Source organism: Cyrtonyx montezumae, unplaced genomic scaffold (genome assembly GCF_038088225.1).
Source record: "Cyrtonyx montezumae isolate F1298 unplaced genomic scaffold, pur_monq_1.0 scaffold_17, whole genome shotgun sequence".
Taxonomy (NCBI): Eukaryota; Metazoa; Chordata; class Aves; order Galliformes; family Odontophoridae; genus Cyrtonyx; species Cyrtonyx montezumae.
The window spans coordinates 13,944,411-13,970,953 of NW_027071903.1; the positions used below are offsets into that span (position 1 = coordinate 13,944,411).

Consider the following 26,543-nt stretch of genomic DNA (forward strand, 5'->3'; position numbering starts at 1 on the left):
CATAGCTTTTGAGACTCAGAATAGAGCTGTTTTGCACTACTGAGACAGATATGTATAAGTGTAAACTGTTCAAAACAATATACTTGTCATGTTTACAGCTTTGTATACTTATACTAGAGAATGGTAAACATGAAATGTGCAAGAGTTTCCAGTTAGCTCAGTAAATTCCCATGACAGCAAGTAATGTGATTGAGTTCAACCTTATTTCCTTCACTCTAGCTGTAAAATTTCAACTGTTGCTACTTGAGAAATTTGTCAGCAAGAATCTTTCCAGTGCAGCCTTGTTGACTTGATTCCTTTCACGAGCACTATTTATTCCCTGCTACCCATCCACCTGGAGGACACAGTCGTACTTTATCTTGGACAAGCTTTCAATGCACAGCATGAGGAGTTTACACAATTTTGCACTGTACATGTCAGTGTCTGTGTGGTATATTCAATGTATTCTACTGATGCTCTGTGGCATAAAGTGAGAAGGAATGTTCTAATGAAAAGTATCTGATATCCTGTGACTGAAAAGAAAAATGTAGAGCTGTCAGTTTTGCACCTATTTAATTCACAGGCAGGGAATTAATGTAAATATGTAGCAGTGGAAACTGGCATTTTGGCTTCCAGGCACAAATACCACCATAGGAAACTTGGTAGGTTTTTTTAAGGGAAAAGCACCTCTTTTTTCATCTGCAGAGCTTTTTCCCCCACCTAAGAGAATGTAGCTGTTCAGTGCTGTAAGAGATCAGAATGAGCTTCCAACTTTTACTCTTCCAAAAGTTTGAGTAGTTTGATTACTTAACCTTCTCAAATGTAGTAAAGATTAGAATATATTTTGCATATTTCAGTGTAATAATATTGAAAAAGAGTTTTGTCAACTCAGAAATTATGGGATGCTACCAAATCTCAAGATAACCGAGAGTTAACAGTGCACCACAAATGACTTTATCCTCTTGTAATGACTGCGCTATTTTAAAAAATTGGGAACTTAGACTTAAATGTTATTTTACTACAAGTTTCTGTATAAATGGCAAAATGGTCCATTGTACATCTAAGACTTCAGAATGCATTATCTCAGTACTTCCCTATAGAATAGTAAATCAATGAATCTGTTACTGATACTGAGCTTCTAATGTAGACCAACTGAAGCCAACTTAGGTTTAGGTTTCTGTGGAATGAGCTACTCTGGGTTATTTACTTACATACATTTTCTTTGTAAATATGCATTTAAAAGTCCCTTCTGTACTAAGAAGCTAGGAGTATGTTTTACTTGTCAAGTGCTGACCTGGTTTGGTGGAAGTGGAACCTTTCTGCCAAGATCCACGTTGCAGGCTGAAATGAACACTGGGAGTTCTCTTCCTGCGGGACTGCCACGAAGCTGGTCAGGCCAAGTCACCACAGTATAATATAGTCCTGAAAATGGAGGAGTCTAAATGTAGTACAGCATTTGGCCACACAAAGGAATGTTTCTGCACAAAATTACAGGGCTTGTAGTATTTGGGAGGTCAAGTAGTTTTCCTCATCGTCCTTTTTCATCTGTGAAATACCAAACTGGACTGAATAATCAGATTTTTATTACTATTTTATTTCAAACCACATAATGTATTCATGTTTTTCCTGTCACTGGGAACTGACTAAGGCTGCAAGAATATTTATTTTCTCTCTTAGCAGTTGTGATATTTGTATTTTCATCCATTGTAATTATACTCAAAATGACTCTGCTTGGCTGCTTACATCAATACTGCCACTTAAATAGAACCCACAAGTCAAAGAAGTTGGAGGAAAAGGGAAATCTGGGAGATGAGCTGCTCTGGATGTACTTCCATTCTGGCACTTTCCATAGAAATTCTAACTATGTTAATGAATGATGCTAATGTCTTCATGTCTTTTGCTCTTGCTTTTTTGTTCTGGTTTGTTTTTTGAATTAGAACAGTGTTCATGAAAGCACCTCTCCCTTCCCTCGCAGAGGTGTGTGCCGTTCCTACCACGTGCAGAGCCAAGGGGTGCAGTCCCCCTGCTGGCAACGCTGGGTGCCATGTGTTGAGCCCACCCACCTGCAGGCAGCTGCAGTTAGTGCTCCTCCTGGCCATTCCTTGCCGTGCTTGAAGAGCTACAGATCCCAAGTCCACTTCAGTTTAGATACGCACTTACAGGGACACTGTATTTCTTAACCTATTTCTGATTAGCGGGTGTGTGATGCTACGCATAAATTTGTTTGTGAGTATGAGGTGTTGTAAAGCACTCCATTAAGGCTGCACAGGAAATTCTAAAGCCAATTTGAGTTGACTTCTTTTTCTCAAATGACCTGAACTTACATTTGCATGTTCAGCTTTTAGTCTTAAATCTCTCAAGCTTTTCTGGAAAATGATTCCATCTGCATCAGGCAGTAAGAGGACTATACGGAGCGCATTCTTGCTCTGAGACACAACATTACACGCACTATTTCCAGCGTGGTTGTATTAGGTAAGAATGGAAGATGCATCACGTGCATAATTCTTTGCTGCAGGAGTCATTGAAAATTTGTAAACTGGTAGACCTGACAATAGTTTTTTGTGCTGATGTCAAAATCTGATTGTGAGTTACTAAGTTTGGCAAACAGTATTCATCCACCTGCCCGCCCTGCGTAGTGGAGGGCTTAAACAAACGGTTTCCCAGTTTTCTCTTGAAGTCACTATGCTACATAAGAAACTGGAATGATACACCTTAATTCACCTGTGACACTGACAATTCAGAGCAAGGCAGCCTGCAGGAGGAAGAGGCCTGCACAGCCAGTAACAGCCATCCTGCGGATCTCCCTTTGAGATCTTGCTACATTCTTGTGAGTTTAAGAGAAGTCTGGCTTAGAGGTAAATCCAGCACTGATGCGTACATCTTCCTCTGCCCTCAGCCTCCTCCTTCAGAAGGAAGTTAACTCTGGAAACAGCACTAACAACACCATCAATCATGATTTGGAATCTGTCTAAACAAGGATGGAACAGACTGAGGACAGAATAATGCAAGATGTTTGTTGCATGCTTTTCGAGCTGGATCAAAAACTGAAAGTTAATAAGGCACTGCTGAGTACAAATGACTTCTAAATTCACTTGCTTCAAGGACAGCTTTCCAGTTATAAAACTGATCAGATGAATCTTGGTTTTTTTTTCTGTGTGCAATGGTGATTCCCTTTTCCTTTTTCTTTCTTTTTTTTTTTAAGCAGTAGTGATGAGGAAGGAGTATGTGTGTTAGCTGCAAAACGGGTTAGCTGCAAAACACCAGTAATGCCAAGTGTGACCACCAGGTGTTTCCTGAGGGATTTGCATGTTCCCAAAGGGAGCTAAGCAGAAAAAAATGATGAAAAATGCTGGTGGCACATACAAGCACTGCACCACTGCAGTTGGTAGTGGAGTTGTATCAGCTCCTCAAATTTATGACCTTTTTATTTCTTCCTTTCCTTTCAGGTGCAAGTGGGAAGTACACCTCAGGACCAAAGAATTGTGGGATACATTTCCTGCACTCACTTGCAAGCTATTGCAGGTACTGTCCTAATTTGCTTCTCACAACCTCTCGCTTTTCTATGCTACAGCTGGTATTGAAATTCTCTTACCTATTCCTGAATGTTGTTACAAAGGAGCTTTTCCATTTCCACTCTGGAAATAGCTGCATTTCAGTGAGAAATGAGGGGGTCCTTTAATGAGACTATGATGTTATTACTTTCCAGGAGGCTGCTATGTTTACATGGCTCTTTTATGTTTTTCAGTTAGTGTTCAGTGTTCTGGGAAGATTTTGCTGCCTACAATCTGCCTACTTCCCAAGTCCCTCTGAGTTATGCCTTTCAGACACCCTACCAAAAGACCAAACAGAAGAAGCCTCAAGCTATTCCAGCCCAGGTCCAGACAATACATGCTGGATGCTTTCTGATAACCTCAGGCATGCTCCTTTCTTGCATTCATTGTGAATCTAGTCATCAGCGTGTGCTGGCAACTCAGCCTTCTCCAGAACGGCCTTTACCAGTCCATATGCAGCGTAAGCAGAACTCAGCTCAGGACTGAGAGATCTCTCAGTGTTTGAAATCATGGCTGTGCAATCAGGAATGTCCCTGGTGTTAAACATCCTTAGGCAGTGATACATCTGTATACATCTCTGAAGTAGCAAAGCTAGTCTATCCGCACTGTCAGCCTGCCCCTGCCTTTCCTCTCGTTTACACTGACACAGCTGCTGTAGGCTGTACTGCACTTGACTGGGGACCTTACCTAGCTGCAGTGTACCTCAGCAGACCAAAGGGTTTTTTTGTTGCTGTTGTTGTTTTGCTGTGGGGTTGGGTTTTTTTTCTTTTTTTTTTTTTTTTCTCTTTTCCTTTTTGCTTCTCCTCAGCTCGTTCTGGCTTGGATAAGTTACTGGTCCACTTAACTCATCAAAGTCAGGAATGGCACAGCCTGTCTCATGGCTAAACTGGGTGGGTCCCTTGGTTGTGGCTTGGAAGTGATACTCCCTTTGACTACGCTTCAAGTGGTGCGTTCCCCCTTTTTGCTCATCTTCTCCAGCACTGATCACTGTTGAGGACTCTGTTTTTAAAAACTTGCACTGCATCTTTGCACTCAGAGCCCCTGGCTAGGCCTGTCAGCTGCTTTGTTCATTCTCCCTAGTGCTCCTTCTAATAGCTTTCGAAGGAGGAGAAAGCAGCCCTCCTCTGGTACCTACCTGCAGTTCAAGCTAAAGCCAGGATTTCACGTAATCATTTCAGAAGTGAATGTAAAGGGCAGTTGTGATTGTCCTATAATGAACAAAGGTGAAGTATTTGTTTATGCTGGCTGTGGTTCCCCATAATGCCCTTTCATCCTTCCATGAAATCTGAAGCTGAAGAGAACTTGCAAAGAACTTGGAAATGCTGACTGTGGGAACCAGTCACGACACGATTACTCGCATTTTTCCAGCCCAGTTACTGAGGAAGAGAGTGTAGAGCAATTAGCAGAAATCTGTATTCTCTGGTTAATCACTGGTGGCAGTCAATCAGATCAGTGATTCCATCTGAACATTAAATTAGAGGGGAAGGCTGGAAGAAGGAAAGCGGAACGTTATAGCTGGGAGATATTTCCTATCTCCCTTCTGTTAATATTAACCCGTGGTGTTTCCCTGCAGCAGCAGACAGGCTCTTAAGTGTTTTTTTCAATGACTGTTCTGGACTCAGGTTTGGCTTCTCCTCTGTTTAGGTGTCTGACCAGTTTGGTTACCTTCATCCCCAGTGCTATGGATCACTGGGAGCTGTTAAGACTCACTAGTGAGTTTTGCACTCAGACACGTACAGCACCTGCTGTGGACCTACAGGAAGGTGGTTTAATACTAATCTGAGAAAACCAGTTAAATCCAAGTTGTACTTAGGGGATTTTTTTGTTTGTAACGGAGCTGTAGCTCACTTCATAGCACACACTTCATGTGCTTAAGTGCAGTCGCTTTCATGACCTCTAGTGGGGAGAACCAGAGATGTCAGAGAGGGGAGAATTGGGGATAGCAGACTATCACGTTCTGAACTTTTTCCAAAAGGAAGTGACAGCAGTCTATTTCTAGAGCTGCAATGCTTTCTTCTGTGATTTTCTAGTGTACAGTGCTGCCACAAGGCTCATGATTCTTAGCAATGGAGATGTATGCCATTATGTAGTTAATGCTTTTTTAGTAATGCTCCCTGTTGCCATCATAATGTCCTCCTAAAATGTTTCTGCACATCTTTCTTTTGTGCTTTTCCCAATAGTTTCCAGTTTTGTAGAATTTTACCTTTGTTGTGTCTATTAAGTGGGTTTTGTGTTTATTAAGTGTGTTTGCTGTGTTCTACTTCAGGTTGTCGCAGTTTTATGCCCTCACTGGCAATGGCTGTATCATCTGATCACTCATCCAAAGTGAAAACACACCAGATCGATACTTCCAGAAAATGCAAACAGGATCCTGACAATTCAGGGATGAATAAGTCTCTCTCAGACAGCTAAGCAATATATAATCAGCACTTGGTGTAGAGCAAGATAAGTTACTGTAGTCTTGTCAATAGACATTATGCTAAAAGTTGCAAGGCAGGCCAGAATTAGTACTGGCTTAAGGAGATGAGCTAAGACAGAAAGACGCAGGATGGTCTGTGAATGACAGTAGGTTCACTACAAGTGAGATGGCTCTGGAGGGAACTTTAACCAACGTGTATCAATAGCTGATGTTAGGGTGTAAGGAAGATAAAGGCAGGCTCTCCTTTAGTCATACCAGTAACAGAACAAGAGGCAACGAGTACAGACTCAAATGCAAGAAAGAACGTTCAAACTAAGCAACTTTTTTTTTATAGTGAAGGTGACTGAGCACTGGAGCAAGCTGCCCAGAGGATGTGAAGTCTCCATCTGTGGTGATGCTCCAAGCCCAACTGGACAGTTCTGAGCAGCCTGCTCCAAGTGGCCGTGCTTGGGCAGAGTGGATGGCCCAGATGATTACCAAAAGCCCCTTGAGACTTCTCCCTGTCCCTGAAGCTGTATCTTTAGTTAAGCAGAATGCAAACATTAGTCACGCACACTGTTTGTAGTTAGTCACTATCACCTGCTGTGGGCTCTATCTGTTCCATGTGACCTACTTCTTGTGCTTTTGTCTAAATACATCTGAACTGCAGGATTTTCTTGTGCTGTATGCATGACCAGTATGATCAGTATGCATGACCAGCAAATGAGTGAAGTGCACTTTAGCACTGCATGTGCAGAAGGTAGCAAGGTGGGTTTCCAAGAATACAGTGGACTGGGTGTGTGTCAGGCAGTGTGATTAGGGCATTATCTGCTGTTATGTACAAGTACTAGAAACTGCAGGTCAGGGAGGAGTTCCAAAAAGCACTTGAACGGGCTTGGGTATTACAGCCCAACTGTTACAGATTTGTTGGGAATAAGTAAAGATTAGTAGGAAAAAAAATCAGAGTATTTGTTGTTTGAATTAATGGTCTGAAGAGATGAGTCACTGTCAGAACCCACCTGAAGGCTGCTTTTCCTGGGCGTGTTCTTTTCGGTATTTCAGGTATTGATTTAGGATTGTATCAAACCACCGTTGGTGGAAAGTTTCCGATTCCATTTGCATTTAACTGTTACTTCAACAGAACCTGCCCCCAGTATTCTGCAGAACTGAACCGCTCCCAAGTCAATGGTGCTGGGAGCACGAAGGCCTGATGCCTTCAGTGGGTGTTCCAATGCAGTTACAGTGTGCTGCAGAGTTCACATTTTAAAAGCCTCTAAAGCACGGGTGGCAGCCTTGGGTGAGATGGCTGATTAACAAGCTGAGAGGATGCAGACTTAAATGCTCACCATCTCCACAGTGAGTCAGCACTGAAAGCAGCTTTGGACATACAAAACTGATGTTTCTAATAGTGACTTACAATGTTTTAATAGCCATCACAGACTCACAGAGTAGGTTAAAAGACAATTTTAACATGAACAAGTGACTTTGCGCTCACTGCTTTTGCTCCTGATTGTGGAATTTGTAAACAAATGTCCTGAGGAGGATGGTTGGACTAGATGATCTTGTAGGTCCTTTCCAACCTTATGAACCTATGAGCCCATCGTCCAGATAAGTCTGAAACAAGCGAAGTTGTAACTTCATTGGAGGCACAGTGAAAAAGGAAAGACAACATAGTAAACAGTCAGTTCTAGAATGTCTCTTCCTACTTCTTTCCCCATATGAAGCTTTTACTGTTTCTCTTAAAATGATTACAGTGATTAATTCTTCCTAAGACTTTGTCACCTAACGTGCATGAAATTAAGGGTAGTTAGTTGCTGTAATTAAAAGAGCTGGTTTGTGTCAGATGGTTTCACAGACAAAGAGCATTTGGCAAGCAATCATCCATGTCACTTATGAATACAGAGGCACAACTTCAGCACTTGTAGTCATAAGATAACTTCCCTGCAATTAATGAAAGGAATCTGGCTATTTACTTCTGAAGTACTGCCTACCTAAGCCTATATTGTATATATACCTTTAAAAATGTGAAAAAATACTTTCAGCTTCATAATTCTCACTTGAACGTAAACAGAACTTTTCCTTGGATGGATTAATATCATCTTCTGCTTGTGGCTAGAAACATGATTATTTTAGTCAGTTTTCTGCAGCATAAGTGTCCTCCCTTCCTGTTTCTTCACAAGTGCCTAGTATGACTCCAGAAGAAGACATTTATATCATCAAAACACATGGTTCCTAATGAACTTCATACTGGGCTAAGCATCATGCAATGAGTGTGCAATCATCCGTGCTGTTCTTTAACCTCACACCTTTTTTTTTCCCAAGCTGTCTAATAACAGCATAGCAAATAATGCAACTTTATTATTTATGGCAAAAAACAGTCCACATTTGAATGTTAGTCACCTTTTAGTACTAATTTCAGAATTTTGACACTTTTACTAAAGCATTTGCAAAGACTTAATGACTTCTGTCTACTCGTACACCACAGAAAAAGCTGTTTGAAATAATGTAACTGAAGACACTTCCCCCACGTATATACATGTTCACACGTGCCGTGTTTCATAACCAGAAAGCTGGATTTTCATCTGTTGTCATTCTATGTATTATAGGTGAAATTCCTCCTATTGCAGTCAAGGGCCTGCAAGACTAACATTCCACTTACATCTCTTGTGAATCAGTGGCTACAGTGGCCTTGTCAAGGCTTAGTAATGCATGTGCTGAGTTTGGTGTCCTTCTTTTCTTATTTTAAAGGGAAGGTGCTCCTTTAATTTTGTTGCCTACATCTGCCTTGTTGAAGGGATTATGTTTGATGGATAAAAGGAGAGCAAATGAATTGAAAAAGCTGTATGTTATTTTTTTCTTCCTAGCTGACTTTAATCTCAATATCCCCTAAGTGAAACAGGTGGGATTCTGACCCAGCTCTGCTCTGTCTGCTGGGCCAGAGCAGTGGTCCTATTGACTTCACTGGCTGCACCACAGGCATGCAGTGTTCTGAATGTCACACCAAAAGAAAGATCTTGACATTTCTTTTTTTCTTTGCTTCAGGAGATACTACCGTTCGATGTGAGCAACTGGACATGCTTCAAGATTGGCTGTCTGAATTCAGAAAATCTACCTCCTCCTCCAGCACAGCCAATCCAGAGGAGCTGGTGGCTTTTGATGTAATCTGCGGAGATCTCAACTTTGATAACTGCTCCTCTGGTAAAAAAACCTTTGCCTTTTTCCTTGTGTGTGCTTAATCCAGTATGGAATAGCAGTTATACAGCTGTTCATTTTCTGTGTTACAGCAGCATACTAAGTAGGGACTGACTTATGCAAGGAAAGGCTTAGCTGCTACAGAAACTTCTTAAGGTAGGTGCTAGTAGTTTTGTCCTGAGCCCAGAGCAGCAGCTTGCACAAATTTTGCCTAGTTATTAAACATGGTGGTTTCTAAGGCACGAAGGACAGTAATTTGTGACTTGCTGCAACAGCAACACTGGAGAAGAATCCAGTTGTTTGGTTTCACTCGTGTGAGGTAGATGCACTAAAACACACCATATAATTTTAGTTATTAATAACAGAGGTGCGTGCTATGGGATTTTTGCAGAAGAAAAATAAATTCTTGCAATTAATAGTCCTTTGATAGTGCACATGCACAGATGCAAGAGATTAATGCCCCACAGAGAACTCAACATCACTAGATCAATCTTGGAAAAAAATAAAAACAATGGAAGGTGTACAACATCAGTTATCTGAATTGAAATTGTTGAATTGTGTGATCTGAAATAATCTCAGAATGGCTGGAGGAAGTGCTCTGACTTGTCAGAGAATCCATTATGCATAGCAGAGATTGCTACAGAATGCTGCAGTAAAACAAAGTTATTTAGGACAATACAAGGGTAACGGGAGTAGTGAGCTTTTAGGGAAGAAAGGAAGAAATGCAATCAGTAACAGGTCATCAGCTAGCCACTGCTCCAAGAGCAGGCTGAGGAGGCAACTGGAGCAGTCCCCGTGAAGGGAGACAGGAGCTGGGGGATACAGAAGGGCACAGCTACTTCTGTTTGACAGTTCCAGCTGCAATATTCTTGGATGGATGGAATGGCCTGAAGGAAATACAAACTGTCTTCTGCATACCAAAGGGGATCCTGCCTATTCAGGTAGTCTGCATAAGTGGCCACACAGCATGAGGAGAAAGACATGAGTGAAGCTGTGAGGCAGTATGTATGATCAGCATCATCTATGTGAGAAGTTCTGGTACTCTAACCAATACCTTGAACAAAAAGCACAAAGCAAAATGAATGCCTTTGTGACTTGTTTTTTTGAAAACACAACTATTTGCTTTTGCAAATGTAGTTGTAAATGTTGCAACTAATAATAAGGATGACTAGAATGTAGCTTATAAAAATGAGTTTTTGTTATCTGTAACTTAATTATACTCCGTTCTCCTTTAAAATCCACTTGGCCTGGGAACTGAAGTTAAGCTGGCTAGTTGTTTTTGTAGACTGCTTTGCTTCCTTATGCACTAAGCAAGATTAATGCAGCGTTTTAAAGCTGGAAATATTCTTGTCCGTTTTACATTACTCGTTTTAGGGACATTTGTTAGGATTGAAGCAACTGAACTGTTGGATTTTTTCACCTTCAGCTTTCTATAATTCCATGTACAGGTTGTTTTTTGTGTTCTTTCCCTCTCCACAGATTGATACAGCAAATAATGTTGTTGCAGCAAATATCAAGTTTCTATTCTTAGATATATTTACAGTACAGTTTTCATAGCCTCCGGGTTCATTAATAACCTTATTCTTTTGACAAATATTCTGAAACTAAGTCCTCCCTCCTAGCTTTGGAGAAGAGTTTCACAACTAGTGAATTCTCACTGGAAACACCATTAAGATGCTGTCTTCCTGTCAGGTTGGTCTCACTAGTGTAAAATTTGATTATGTTTTTGAACCTTTTAGCTTAACATAAAAACCATTCCAGTCAGATGAGTTAAAGTTTGTCTCACCAGCTCTGACCTGTACACTATCAGAGCCACAGTGACAATTTAACCATAGCAAAATTTTAGCCTGTCTGATTTTTGAAGTTTTGCAGCCATGCCATATCACAAGGGAAAGCCCAAGGAAATGAGCAATTGCACAGATTACATGCTAGACTCTTCCAGAAAAATGAAACAAACCAAACAAGCCAACTGACTGTTCAGACTGAACGAACTGTTCTCTGCATTGCACACATACGAGTCTTTGGAGGTCAGTCCTTCAATCTTCTGCCATGGCTCCAGGATAACCTGGCAAATTCATTCTCCAGTCTCCTTGCAGCTATGAAGATACTTCCACTGGAGAGTGCAGGTTAGGTGCTGGGGGAAAAGGCTGTAACTGTGTAGTGAGGCACATCAGCTGGTGTGGATGTACTTGCTGAAAGACAGCTGTGTTAATCATTCCGTGTCAAAATGGGAGTGCTATGGAGACTCAGTATTACTGTACTCCACATTACTGTTTGTGCTGTGCTTCCTCCTTAACAGGGAGAGGTTAACAGCTCCTGTATCAGGCAACAACACTATTTTGCAAATGGAGAACCAATTTGAGTCCTATGGTGTGTTAGCTGCCTTGTCTCTAATATGCACAGCTCACAGATCCAAATTTTGTTTGTGACTTCAGCGGAATCCATTCTCATGCCTACTTTCATACTCTGTTGTCTTGACAATAGACAGTGATAACAGCAGCAGCACCAAATACAGGCGAATGTTCCATTAATCCCAAGAGAAGACATCGTGTTGCTTAGAAATTTGAACCTTGTTAAAAGGTGGAAGTGCCTCAAGAAAGAAAGTTCTGGGGACCTATTGCCAGTTTCTTTGCCATTTAACAAAAATGGAATTGCAGCAGCTGGTATTTTCAAGTTCTGATTGTACTTGCTCCTACGTACAATGATCGCTACGTTAAACAGGGTGCACAGAACTACAACTCACTTATTTTTATACTGAGCATCTGAAATTGTGATGAATGCATTTTTCTAGGGTTACTGTTAAATTTAGTGATCCTAGAAGCTCGATGCTCTGTTTGGCTTTAAACTCAAGATGCACAGTAGCAATTAAGAAGAAATTAATTTGAAAGCTGAGAGATCGTGATGATTATATTTAGAATGCCTTTAATGCTTTAGATGATATCTCAAGTGAATTATCAATTGCCTGTCCTTTGTCTTATTTATTACAGCCTGAAAAGCTTTCAGTCAATTCTTCTGAAGCAAGTACAGCACTAGCTTTTATCTTCCAGTTTACCGAGATGTATATAGACATCCCCAGCAGCCATTTGCTGTGCCATTAGGAAGTCAATCCAAATCTCTGCCTCATCTGATCTCAACAGAAAGTTTTGTTTAAGTGTATACAAAGCAAACATGAACAGCAGGGTAAGGCAGTACATCAGAAAAACTTCACTTCAGTTTAGAAACTAATAAAAACTATCTTTCGTAGATAAACTTGGTAGGAAAATGGCCATTAGCAGCAAGTATCTGTTGGAATTTCCAGTTAAGACAGGATACTGCTGTGCAGTAAAATACTGAACTAGTTCAGTCCTCTAGAAAATGTACGTATACTGAGTAGGAAGGAAAACTTGCCTTTTATTTTGTGGTAGAACATACAATTGTCCACAGACACAACACACACACGACTGATATGCCTTTTCTTATGCTTCTTTCCCTGCAGAGGACAAGCTGGAGCAACAGCATTCTCTGTTTACACACTACAAAGACCCATGTCGAATTGGTCCAGGGGAGGATAAACCATGGGCAATCGGTAAGACATTCTCTAACCAGTATATCAGTATATCAGCTCCTGTCTGTGACTCACAGAACTCCTATGAGCAGCAGGCAGTACAGCTAGCTGGCAGTAACTGAATGAGATCAAACATTTGCAAGGGGTTTATCTCAAAGGCACCAACATGTATTTTGTAAATGTTAACAATATTTTTTGAATTTTAGTTAAGAGGGAAATAGACATCTCAATCCTGAGTCCACAGTCTAGAGCTTATGCATCAAGCTACCTGAATGCGTTCCCACTCTTACTCTGTTTTTCAAATAATATCTAGATTATTTTGCAAAGAGAGAGACAAATTAGTATTTATGTGCTTTCTGTGTGCAGTGAAAACATGCACCTTTTGATCAGAGTGTTCACTCTGGTGTTACAGAAACATCGTGAGGACATACTAGTAATTCAGCAACATTAGGAACTTGGAGGGTTCACCTTATATAACTCAGATACTCAAACATGCTGAAACTCATGAACTCAGTAAAATTTTCAATGAAGAAACAGCTTTTCTCTAGAGGAGCAATTACAACTATTTAGATGCTAAATATAAGAACTTGAGACTACTTAATAATGTGGCTTTACTCTGCTGCAACAACAAACGAGAAGTTTCTCTGCCCCTTAAACTCAAAAGGGGCAGACAGTATTCTGAAAGTTCTAGCAAGAGGAGTTGCTTGTACAGAATAAGCAAAGGCTGCTCACTCAGACTGTAAGTAAGAAGCAGGCCAGCTCCTAGCCATTAGAACCTACATCTTCCGCTAATTTCTCAACCATCTAGTTTGAAAATAGGATACAAGGACAATATTATGGCAAGAGTTAGTAAGCAACAAGGCACAGCAACAGATGAGAGTGAAGTTCAAGTTTTGATTGGAATGCCTACCAGGAAAACAGAAGATGCTTAGCTAAGCACTGTGTTGTGGGTAAAGATGACATATGGAAAGACAGCAAAAGAAAAGGTACCCAGTACTGTCATCCTCACTGTTACAACTGTGTTATTACATTTGCTCTAAAAATAATCTCTCGGGCTGAAAGCATCATTTAGTCAGGTGTGAGATGCAGCCTCTGTAACAACTGCTATGCATATTACTTGTGTAACATAGAAGTGAACATATAAAGCATTTTCAAATCAGATCAGTGCTCTCCCCCACCCCTGCCACATACGCTGTCCTCAGAAGCTCTCTGAGAGGTGCATACCAGGGTACACACTGGGACAGTCACATTTCCCTTTCTATTCACAGGTACCTTGCTGGATCCTGAAGGATTGTATGATGAAGAAGTGTTCACTCCAGACAACCTGCAGAAGTATGCAACTCCTAATTCTCCCACAGATTCTAAGCAATTCCTTAGAAAGTCAGTTCACTGCTTGCTATTTAACATTTCATAAATTGCCGTGTTTCATGGAGTGTAGAAGATTTTTATTTTACTCTGAAGTCTTGGGGTAGAGGGAGGAAAGGGAAGGAAAAGCAGAATGCTTTTTCACAAACCCGGATGGAATTGGCTTCAGTGGGTGAAAAGATCAGAGCAGCTGCTGTCAGTGTGTTTTGTTTTTAGAGCTGGTCCTACCTGGACAGGCCCCTAGGAGGAGGATCAGCACTACTGGAAAGGGCACACAGACAGCTTGTCTGAACATCTCTGCAGGCACTCAGTTCCGTGGCAGTGGCACTGTAAAGGACAGAAACAAAAGTGAAATGTAGTTTTCCTCAAAAAAAAAAAAAAAAAGGTTTGAAACAACCCAACAACTAATCAGCCATACTTGAAGGCCTGTAAATCTCGATACGTAAGAAGCTAGCTGACAAATACAGAGAGGAAATAATTAAAAACAAAACCTCAGATGTAGCTAGGAGTGTGACTGATCGTCTTTCAGAGATGCTAGTACAGCACTGCTTTTAAAGAGTTTGATAGTGAGGTACTTGTTTTGAGCTACTGGTGTTCCAACAAATACAAAAACCCCCTTAATGTGCAAGAGCGCTCAGCTAAAATTCTTTATTACCTATGCATTAATATTGTGAATATGAATTAGCTGCATTAAGTAATATGCCAATGGAAAGAAATTAATAAGCTCTGAACGCTTTAGAGCAGCAGTTCATAATGTGCTAAGCCTTTGTGCACCTTCTCTGCCTTCACAGCCAGTTTCATGGACAAGGTATATTATTACCATGACTAACTATTAAGGATGTCCTCGCTGTTCATTATGAAAATATAGTGAACAAGTTAGGATATTTGAATTAATGGGTGTGCACAGATTCTTCAATTAGTGCATGCAATGGAAATGGTACAGTACATGAGCACATTTTACTTCAGCACTTTTATTCACCAAGTGCACTGTACAGTACAGTACAGACAGATGCTCAGTTGAAGACTACCTCTGAAGTTTCCCTCTTTTCAGTTTTCAGTGTGTGTCTGTTGCATATTGTCATTTCCTTTCTAAGGTCTAGGTTTTGTTTATATTCAAAAGATAAGGATTAGTTACAATAAGTCCTACTGTACACATTCAAAAGCTTGCAAAATTTCTAGACATTTCTATTCACGTGTTAAAAGACATGAATTTAGTACATGTGAGAAGGATTTGGGGGAAGTAAAAGTAAGGTAATTTGGCCTCTACAATCAAGTTAGCAAATGCAAATCTGTATGTGGGAGTAGCATTCTATTTTATGGTTCCAAGAGCAGGCTTGGAGCTCTTTAAAAAAATAAAAAATAAAATCTGTTTTCAAGCAGCCTTTTGAGCCAATCTGTCACCAAATTAATTTGGGGATATTGCGCTTTATTCCCTTAAGAGTTGCTTTTAATTAAATTCCACTGACATATACATGAATGACAGACCAACAGCCATTAAGTGGTCCACAGAAATGGAGGATGTTACTGGTGTTACCTAAGCATATAAGCAACATTTCAGTAAGAGACAACTGGAAAACATTCTGGAATTCTGGTAGCAGAACGTACGCTAAGAGTTTCTGCCTACGAAAAACTGCATTCAGTTTACTTCAATATATGATAATTCTTTTAAACCTATGAAAAAAGCAGAGGCTTCCTATGCACATCTGAAGGGTAATGAGGATCTGAATGTATGAATTATGTAGATGTACTTTTATATTAGAGAAACAGTCACTTCTGCAGGAGGCCAAGAGAAGCTGTCCTCACAGCTCTGCAAGGAACTGGTAATTGCAGGAATTACCAATAAATGCAGTTAAATTCAAGGTCATTAAAGAAATCCAGCCTTACAAATGTTGGAAGCATTTTTTAAAGCATCTTTCCTAACATATTTCAATGAAGTACCTAGAGACTGCGGCGTGCCACTGCCAGCACTGAAGCTGTGGACCCTTCCCAGCTACCTAGTAGCATTCAGATACTCAGCAAAACAGAGCACAGCCTGAAACTGAACCATCCTTACAATTTTTCAGTAATAAACTTTGATCAAGCCTTGAAGATATTTAAAACAGACATTTAAATTGGCAATGTAAGCTATCCAGGGAATTATTTCTACATCAGCAGTCTGCTGTAGTTTATAAATAAAATTAAGGTAGTTTGCATTAGCAAACTAATTAGACCATGAAAGCAGTAGAACTAGTTGGTAAGTCTCTGTTCAACGTTAAGTACAGCATACGTAGAACACTGGAATTAGAGAACCTACTTGGTACAAATAATGAGCAAGGCACTTATAATTATAGAACAATTAATAAGCTGGACGTAATGATCTGAGTCCCAGCCTCACTGCAGTGCTAGAAGTTGCACAAGCTCCTGCTCAGAGGCTTCATCAAATGCACGCAGCTCATCTTGTATCACAACTTTCACTTAAAGCTAGGACAGCCACGAGCCCATTTTAACCTCTAAACCCTAAACGGAGTCTGGAATAGAAGAGTACATCACAATGCAGCTAATAACTAAATATGTATTTAAAAGGAAATTTTTCTTGACTCCACTGCCATCAGTGGCTCACAGTCCCAGGCTACAAGGTAGGAACACCAGGAAAAAGTCCTCCTTAATTTCAGTGGCTTCTCACATGAATGGGAGGTGGTCCCTTAAGGAGTAAGCTTATGGCTCCCTTATGTGCACCGCTCCTCTTTTGAAGCTGCAGTCAGTACTACAAACTAGCAGCAGAGCAATGCCTGACAAAGCTTTCACATGTAAGGGTTAATTGAGATGGGAGATGTTTAAAGGAAAAAAAATGTCCTTGTTGTCTTGCCTAAAAATTAAGGCAACTACTCTGAAAATAAATAACTAAATTATATTTAGTTGTGTGACAGTCATAATTAGTTATGTTCACCTAACTGTGAGCATTTACTTGTTAGTATGGCATAGCCTGATCTTTGGTACTCATCCCTAATTCTTGTAGGGAGAGATAGCAAACCATTATGGATAAAGGGACAGAAGTTTTAGTCAGAAGTAGCTGTATCCCCTCTAACAATCTGCTCTGTCCAGGTACCTGAAAATATTTCTTTTCCTTGCCCGGTTGTGCAGGTTAAGGGAATGCCTGTGCTCACATTCACAAGGACAGAACTGACACTAAAACAAATTCATCTTTTAAAGTCACGCGTGCAAGTTTTTGTGAATAATACTGCAGCACTAATCAGCAGTTTCTTCTACTCTGTCTCTTAATTGGCTTTGCCAAATATAAATACAGTCTTTGGAATAGGTCAGTTCCATCAAAGAGCTTGCTTTCAGGTAGTGAATCATTTGTAGCAGCTCTCTCAAATCAGCTTGCAAACAGTTTGCAGAGAGTAGGCTAATTTCATGAGTTATTAGATGGCAGTCTAAACTTGCACAATACATAAAAGGAAGTGTATTTTTATATGAGCTGGTTACAGTAAGCTCAGAGAGCCTTCAATGCTTTACTAAGTCCAAAGGGAGTTAGAACATTTCTGACTAAGAGCTAACTATATGACCATAATTTTGCCACTGTTATCTTCTGAAAGCACATAAAGTACTTCTTGCATATCTCAAGTGACCCAATCTTACTGATTTTAACATTAATGAGACCTAATCAACTGTACCAAGTACTGTGTCCCCTCTCTCACCATCTATTCTTTGTCTCTCGTTTTTCCTTCATTCTGTACACTCACATAAACTATCTCTCAAACCCATAAAAATCATCCAAAGTCAAGTATTTGAAAATGGGTAATCAAGAGCACTTTATTTATTTTCCAAGGTGAAATTAAAGGCTATATACCTGCCAGGACCCAAGTTCGGGCTCAGTGTTTCTCTTGCAGCAGTTTAATGTAGCTTAATGGTATAATCAGCTCTTAGAAGGGAAACCACAGAACGATGAGCTCAGGTTTTGGCATGTAATGTAAAGAAAAATGATTTTCAGGGAGGTAACTGAAAAGCAGTTGCTTCTGTATTTTGAGTCAGACAGAAAAAACACCACCGAGTATGTCCCTCTCTGCATGCAGTTACATGCAGAACAGCTGTATTGTACTTGTTACATTACTGCCATACTGTCCGTGGAGGTACCTTGGTAGATCTTCTACACAGAATACAAGACTGTAAAGCAGGTTTCCAGTAAAACAATACACAACAGCTTAGCAACACAGAATTACTACAGAAGAGTAATGGGGACCTTTGTAGGCTATCTAGTCCAAGATATCATTCAAAGCAGGGCGCTGACTTGGAAGTCAGATCAAGTTGCTCAATGACGTTCTGCACAAAATACACTGTTGGTTTAAGAACCCCAACTGAAACCTTAAAATGGCAAAGGTGCAGCTTATTTGCCCAAATACAAGACTGGTACCTAGAAAAGTAACTGTTCATTTTGACTGCTTACATGTATGGTCTGGAGCTGCGTCATCTCCGTGCAAGATGGGGGTAATGGAGTCTAAAGACAGTGTCACATTCAGGAATCAAATATGTTTGGCTTAGTGGTAAAGCAAGCTTGGGGTTCAAGACACAGTAGCCTGATGCAAAGGACTGCTCAAAACCAACTACCATGTGCCCAAACACCGGCTCCTGAAAACCACGCCACTCACTCATACCCTTCACATAAATGTGGTTGTCTTCCTTTCAAATAGAGGTACACAGAATTGAGAAGCCTGCATCAAGAAACCTTAGAACACACCCAGGGCATCCAACAAACCATTTCCTTTCTGATGGATTCACCAATGCTGGAAATCAACTGAGGGGATGTGGGTTGCAGTATACTACAGAGAGCAGGGGAGCAAGGTTTTCCTCTCAGATTTTTCTTCCCCTGGCTACAAGGGTAGGTCTGCAGGACCACTGCACAGCATCAGTGATGCCAAACAAGGCTATAAGAGCACTGTTAGCAGAGGTTCAACCTCATACTGAAAAATCCATCTGGGAAAAATTGTGCTTCACACTCTACATTAATCAGTTATTTTGGTTAAGAACTGCCCTTAGTGGGGAGTTGGAGAGAATCCAGCGTAATGCACAAAGGCACAGGATGAGCCAACACTTAATGTAATTTTATTTTCTCCAACAACATAGGGTGCTGGAAAGCGAAGAAGGAAGGAAAGGATACATAGTCTATCCCACCAGCAAGAACCACAGTTCCAGTCAAAAGGGGAGGAAGGCATCACTGAAAGGAAATGGCAGGAGGATTGACTATATGCTTTATACAGAAGAAGGTCTCTACCTGGAATGGAAAGTGGTGAGTTTCACAGTTAACAAAGATCCGTAGCTCACACAATACATCTGTGCACTCCCGACATGGTTGCTGAGCAGCTAACTTCTTTTAAGGCTTCCCATTTCAGATGAAAAATGCCCACGGTGCATCTATATGATAAACCCATCTTCCATCCACACAATTAGCAAGTCAAGCCAACATTTGAATAGATTTGTCCCGATTAGCCCCCGATAAGACTCATGCTGACAGCATAGAGAAATACGTGGCCACAAAGAGCTACAGATAGTTTCCCCATGGGGTGTGCTAGTTTACACTAGCCAAAAAGCTCCTGGAGAACTACAGTCTCTGTTTTCTGCAAGCTATTCCTAGAGTACTGGCAAAGTTATAGCTAGCCTACAGGAGGGGACAACTGAATTGGGTTAAGAGAACATCAAGAATGCAGTATTCAGCTTTCAGAAGCTGGGAAGCAAGCAGTATTTCATACAGAAATTTAATCTGATCATACAAGATTTTGTGAGGACAAAGGCTAGAACTGACACACAGGAGCAGGGTTCTGACCACCTTATGTTCCCACAAGGCTTAGCCTAACGAAGTCACACTTTCTCCTCTTGGAAGGACGGGCTGTACTGCCCCGGGCATGGCATACAGCTGGGTTCCTTAAACGCAAGGATCACCCTCCACAGCATTACAGATAAGACTCTATCTGGAACAACACCGGTTACTATAAGCAGAAAGAAAAGCGATGGCTTAAGCGGTGCACCTCGTTAACTGCATCACACTGACATGCCCTGTGTGGCAAAGCTTTTATTTACCGTTAGTTCCAACCGTGCCAGACTAATCCCATACATCTACTAATACTGCAAGGCAGCCAAAAGTAAACTAAAGAGAGGCATAAAAGGTGAATCTTAGTGTGTGATATAGCAGATAAATTTTCAAATTCCTTATTACTTTTATTTCAATCTGCAGGAAGTGGAAGAGTTCAGCTTTATTACTCAGCTAGCAGGCTTGACAGACCACCTACCAGTAGCAATGCGTCTCATGGTGTCTACAGGAGAAGATGACCCTTAAAACTGACCAGCTTGGAGACATTAGAAGAGGGAAATGTTAATGGTATTAAGAAAATATCACAAGATAGGAATGAACTATTCTGGTGCCACATTAGGAAAAAGAACCAGACCTGACCCAGGCTACTCCCCAGAATATACCAACAGTGGAGTATTAAAAAAGGGAAGAAGTTGAAGGTTGTGGCCAAACGCCACTGCTACAAGTTGCTCAGGCAACAGGGCAGGCCTGTACTACGAAGTTCACTGTGGACCAAATAGAACTAAGATGGAAGTCCTAACTCCTTCTGAACCAGTGCCATTCTTACTAAAACATGTTTTTATACTAATATATAGCACAATTTAGTTTGTAATTAGTCTGTGAGTTAGTGCTGCTCAATGGTTTTTTGCTTAATTTCTTTGTATAAGAAGAGCTGAAGCTTTTTTTCTTTCCTTTAGCCTGTTGAAGTTGTAGTAGCGTGCTTGCATCAGTAGCATGCGCCCGCACTGCATGCCACTCTGAGATGAAATAGTAAGATGCCATGGGGAATATCAGAATGGAAGTTCATTCAAAAATCAGAGACCAGCCAAAGCAAGGCATTCTGGGACTGGCAAACCTTTCCATCATTACAGCAAACAAAAGAAAACTCTGTTCGATTTGCAAATCAATATTCTCTTCTCCTTTTTAGGGATGTTTATTAAAAAAAAAAAAAATTAGAATTAAGACATTGACATTCTATTACCCTTCTTCCAGCTGTGTTACCACTGGAGCATTTAAGTGTCTTGTCTGAAAAATGACTCCAGAACTGGGCCTTTAGTCTTCTAACCACAAGTCATTCCCTTAAGAAATACAGTTCCCCTGTAATGTTTTTTCTTTCATTTCCACACGCGGGGCAGTTCTGAATTTCAGTATGGGATGATACATATGTATTGCAGTAGAGTGAATAGATTCCTATAGTACCACTGGTAATACCAGAGCCAACATTCTGCCTTAGCTAGGAAGAGTAAATGGGAAATAGCTTGTAAAATGCATGTTAGATATAGAGTTAACATAAACGACATTTTGGGGGAAAGTATAGAACAGTGAAAAACCGACAAGGCAGGATTCACTTCATTTTCCAAAGGAATCAGTACACTTAAAGGGAAAGCACAGCATGGGTAGCTACAGAGCAGCTAGAGAACAGAACTGTGACTCAGAATTCACTAATGAGTTCATTTGAGCTGAGCCTAGATGCGTATCTGTGAGACACAATTCATTTGTTACGCACTCACAGACTTTTAATAGGGGTTTTGCCATAAAATTTGTGTTTTTTCCATTGCAGCTCTTTAAGTGTGGGCCTGCCCCCCTCTCTGCCATCTTATCCCAACCTGACCTCCGTAACTTTAATTAAAAAAAAAAAGAAAACAAAAAAGCTGAGAGGCAGGTCCATAGCCAGGCTTCCTGGTATTTCCAGGGATTTCAATTCAAAAGGGTTTGTGTTGCTGGAAGAACAATGAAACCCCTTGTGTTTTGTCCAGTACTTAGTTTCTTCGCCTAATTCCTCTCCGGTATTAGAGGTTTTACCTCTGCATTACAGATCCCCTACACTGAGAAGAATTAGCCCATTAAAGAAACTTTTCTTTCAGTTACGCCAGCCACAAACTCCTGATGATCTTGTTATGGTTTAGTTTATATACCTGCTAGGAATCAGCTTGAGCTAAATCAAAAGAAATTAGATTTAAATTAGAAATCCTAGTTTGCAGAGCCTCTTGTACTGGCTTAATTAACTCAGTAAACAACTGAACTTATATTTAGATCAGCCTGATTTTGCAAGTTGCAAACTCTTCATAGTCATGAAAGTACTGCTCTGCCAGTATTGGCTAATTCCCAGTAGGTGGGAGGCCCCAGCTCACACGCACCAGGGCCCCTAATATTGATGATTTCTATGCCTCATTCCCAGTCCTGGCATCCCTTCAGCAGAGACTGCCTCTTGCAAGCGTACTGTGCCAAACCATGCGGTACTCTGCACAGCGTAACCCATGGGGACTTAAAAATGGGTCCAGACTCAATTCCCCCTTTTGATAAAATTAGGAATTCAAGTTTACAGCATCAGAGACTCGAGTGTACTGTCCCAGTGCACCATCAGTTTCCCACTTTGTATGTTTCTCTTTATACAGAGGGTGCACGTAAGTGCAATGTGTTTTTCTGGTTTCTTATCTTTCCACCCAATTCAGAAAGACTTGTACCTGAAACAGTGCTTTTAATCCTATTTTCTACCTTGCTTGTATTTTATTAACCTTTTTAAAAAAGAAAAAAAAAAAACAAACAAACAGTATCAGTAGCAATTTGTGTGCTGTCCAGCAGCTATTTCTCAGTAGTAAGATTAAATATAAGGTACAGTATTTTTAATAGCTTTCCTAACAATGTAAATTACAATTTGATATCAGTTTCACTAAGGATCAGTTGCAGGAGCTGAATTTGACACTGTGTGGGACAAAGTCATAAAACTACTGCCAAACAATGTTTCATTATTTACAGTAAAACTGTCTGGATTACTTCAAGATTAGTTCAACAGCTTCGTGCTGACTGAAAATGAGGCACTTTTGTCAACTTTTTGAAATACATTGAGAAGTATTTTTTTCAAATTTGAAGTCAACTGTTTTAGATTTCGATGTTCTTAGCTTTTCAGTGATCAATAAATGGATAGATGTAAAATGTTCTCTTTAAACAGTGCGCATACGTTTAGCCAGTCTAAGTAGTTCTTAACTAATTTACTGTCTTAAGGATCTACCTTTGCAAGAGACTGATGCTGCGTGGTACAGCTGTGTGGCACCACTGTACAGATGCTCCTTGCTTTTTCTGCATTGATCCTGTGCCTTCTGATGCCTTGATGTGCTTGCAGGAATCAGAGAGCATATGTACCAGTAAACTGTAAAGAACAGACTTTCTTTTCCAGAAGAGCAACATCCAGGAGAAAAACCAGTTTGTCTACACTACTACTGCTCTTCCATACCCTATCTCACACAGAATCATTCAGACAATGACAGTACTGGCAGGATATCAATCATGACAAGCCTCAGACTGATACTACGTAATACGTATTTACATAAATAAAGTAAAATAAAAAAGGGCAGAATATGCCCAGGAAATTAAACCCTAGATAACTTTTCTTAGATGTCAATCCTAGCTTGCTGAAGGACGGCATGACACAACTTATTAGTAGGATGTTATTAATAAGAAATTGGAGTTAAGCTTAATCTACCGTTGCTTAGCCCACTTTGAACAGGAGTTTCAGATATCGTCAGGAAGTGGGTGAGAACGCTACTCTTGGTTTAATAACCGCCACTCAACGCGGACACTGTAGATGACGTGTCATCTGTTTTTATAAAAGCTAGATAACATCTTCTGTTTCTCATGTTCAATTTGCATTTTACAATAGCAGTTCTAGAACAAGTGAACAAAAGACATAAATGAGGACAGCTGAAAACTACAAACTTCCAGAAGATTCAAGGATGTCAGGTCCTCATAAAGTCAATACCTTTAGATCACTTTAAAAAAAACACAACCTACAGAAAACAGTACGTAGCTTTTCAGGCACATCCAGAGCCAGTTCCTTCGTGCACTGTTTGTCTGAGGGCCTGAAAGGGGTACATGAGCCACCTGCTTTCCACCACAGCTCAGCCACTGAAGACTAGGGTAGTAATGCTTCACGCTACGTGTGAAAGTGTTTACTAAACAATTAAAGTAGTGGCCAGCTAGTTTTACTGTCATCACCAACTGGATGCTTAATTGAAGCAGTCTAAAGCAGCTTAGCAAACTCTAACACACGATGGCTCTGAGAGGAGCCCGCAGCCCTCTGAGGTATGGCTGGCTTGGAGAAGCCCTGGAGGAAGCCACCCTGTGCAATGAGCTGACTTGTCTCATGCAAGAATTATTACAAGGTTTTGTTGCAGAAGCACTCCCAGCTAGTCTGGCTCGAACCTCGGTCCTACTTGCTGGGTAAGACAGTAAGGTTTAAGGAACTTAGAATTCCACTAATTATTTTAAACAACCTTTGTTAGTGGTCCAGATTACGCAGCTCTGACTGTCCCCGATTTGCTGTCTGAGCTACCCTCAGATCACAGCGACACATCGGTGTCAGCACATATCATCAGCTCAGAAATTAAGCATTTTCACCTCCTCCTGGCACCACAGGATGAGAACAGAAATACCTACCATTTCAAGCACTTTGAAAAACTCCCAATTTTACAATTCATTATAGTGAGGTTCAAATTGTTACTGAAGGTCTCATTTTTCCATGCCATCTTGTTTTAAATATAATCTTGATGATTTTAAGATCTTGTATTACTGCTGAGGTTTAGAAATCCTGTAACAAGAATAACCTTTTTTTATTTCAATAATTTTTTCGGTATTGTATTATTCTGGGACCTAATGTTTTTATATGGTAAGCACACACCTTCTGACATTTTGTTATAAATGTATTAAAAAATAAAAAATTAAATATTTTCATTGGTTTCTTTGCCTGTAAGAAAACCACAACCTTTGACCTGGTAAGAACAAGGTATTTTGAACAATGGAGAGTTGGGGGTTTTTTTTGTTTTTTTGTTTTGGTTTTTTTTTGTCTTTTATTGGTGCTGAAAGGAATTACTGGTTGATGCAAACAAGATAATAAAATTTCAAGGCTCAAATATTTCTTTGCAGTCCCCTTTTTCTGGTTTAGTGGAGTTTAACATCACTAACAGAAGTTTTGCTCTTAAGATGAAGCATCTTAAACACCTGCAGCTGTCTCACAGGAGGATCACGTGCAGTCCCGTTGTGCTGTGCCTGTTTTAGTGAACTTGGAGACAACAAAGGGTGAAAGACCCAAGTGCTATAACTCAGCAGCCTGGTTTCTCCTGCTCACACACCCCCTGCACAGACACCCCGCTCACTTTCAAAGCATGCAGCATTAACAAAAGCACATGCTCTACCTACTGCAGGCTGCACAACTCCACGCCTCGTCCCAAGGCCATGCTTTCAGTTTGGGACATCCATCCTGCATTGTACTCTACCAGCACTTGGTACATTTACACCTCACAAGAACAGTTCATTGTGCAGCTGAGCATCTTGGTACCTCAAGTTTTCCAGTCCCTGAACTGAAAGCAGGTTTGATCTGTATAGCGAAGAGTCAAAATTAATGTAAAAACAGAAAAGCAAGAACACAACACATGGATGTGTCCTCAAGAAATCCAGCAAGTTCACAGAAGAATGTCAAAGGAAAATAATAGACATTGGTGATTCAGCCTTTCTGAATGGTCCCCAGGCTTCAAGGTAGGGAAACCTACCTTGAAGAATGTATTTTCTCCAGGAGCAGAAAGGAGGAAATCAGTGAAATACAAGGGGATATGGAAGAACACAATATATACATCTCCTGCCATCAGCTAAGGAAGGAACCACTCCATCTGTGAGGCAGAATGTTAGAGATGCATCTCTGCAGCTTTCTCTACTGCTGTAGAGCTGGCTGCATTCTGTCAGTTATACCTGGACAGTTTCCAGTGGTAGATGCATAGTACATGGCTCTTCTGCAATACCAAATCTGTTTTTCCATTGTCTGAGTCTGACTTATTACATCAGCACCTCAAGAGTGGTTTCAAACCCTATGTTCAATACTACAGAACCACAAGGTAAAAACAATCATTCTTGAAAGTTTACATCTTCCAGACATTTCACTAAAAACATGAACAGAAAAGCGTGGGCCCTTCTTCCTGCTCTCCCTGCCCCATGAGTTTTAGTGTAGCTCTCATGGACTGATGCCCGCAGCTGCCTGTTAGCCAGCCCTAGAACTAAAATGCCATCTGCCTCTTTGGCTATTGTACAGATTCTCATGGCAAAGCACCCATTAAAACACAAACCTTCCAACCCACTGAAATTTCTGCTCAGAATGCTGAAGCAGTTCTCTTCTAATCCTTTTCTTTGGTGATTTAATACTTCACTGTACTAATTCTCCTTCTCTGTTGCTGCAAATTCAAGTTGCTCATATACATTTTCATGGCCTTTCAAAACACATGCTGTTACCCTCTACTGTTGTTTATGACTAATTCATATTTCCCATTTACCACCTCCTATGTTTTTAAGCCCTTCATACTTTTTTTTTCCATACTTTTTTCCCTGACATTTAGGATAGGCTCCATGTGGCCACCAGTGAGATCAGTAAACCGAGCTTGTTTTAGGAAAACAACAATCCTAATTCTCCTACTTCATGTAATGGGAGACTTA

At 40.5% G+C, this 26,543-nt stretch overlaps 2 protein-coding genes across 2 annotated transcripts in view; both read left to right on the plus strand.

Moving 5' to 3' along the window:
* SMPD3 (sphingomyelin phosphodiesterase 3) overlaps positions 1 to 22,186 on the plus strand; it is a 100,520-nt gene extending 78,334 nt beyond the window's left edge. The window contains exons 3-8 of the mRNA XM_065733303.1: positions 3,426 to 3,501; positions 8,971 to 9,126; positions 12,596 to 12,685; positions 13,933 to 13,996; positions 19,130 to 19,292; positions 20,235 to 22,186. Of these exons, the coding sequence (XP_065589375.1) occupies positions 3,426 to 3,501; positions 8,971 to 9,126; positions 12,596 to 12,685; positions 13,933 to 13,996; positions 19,130 to 19,292; positions 20,235 to 20,336 (651 nt within the window). The 3' untranslated portion in view covers positions 20,337 to 22,186. The remainder of the gene's footprint in view (positions 1 to 3,425; positions 3,502 to 8,970; positions 9,127 to 12,595; positions 12,686 to 13,932; positions 13,997 to 19,129; positions 19,293 to 20,234) is intronic.
* The window catches only part of PLA2G15 (phospholipase A2 group XV), a 345,808-nt gene that overhangs the window by 150,541 nt on the left and 168,724 nt on the right, over positions 1 to 26,543 (plus strand). The window lies entirely within an intron of this gene.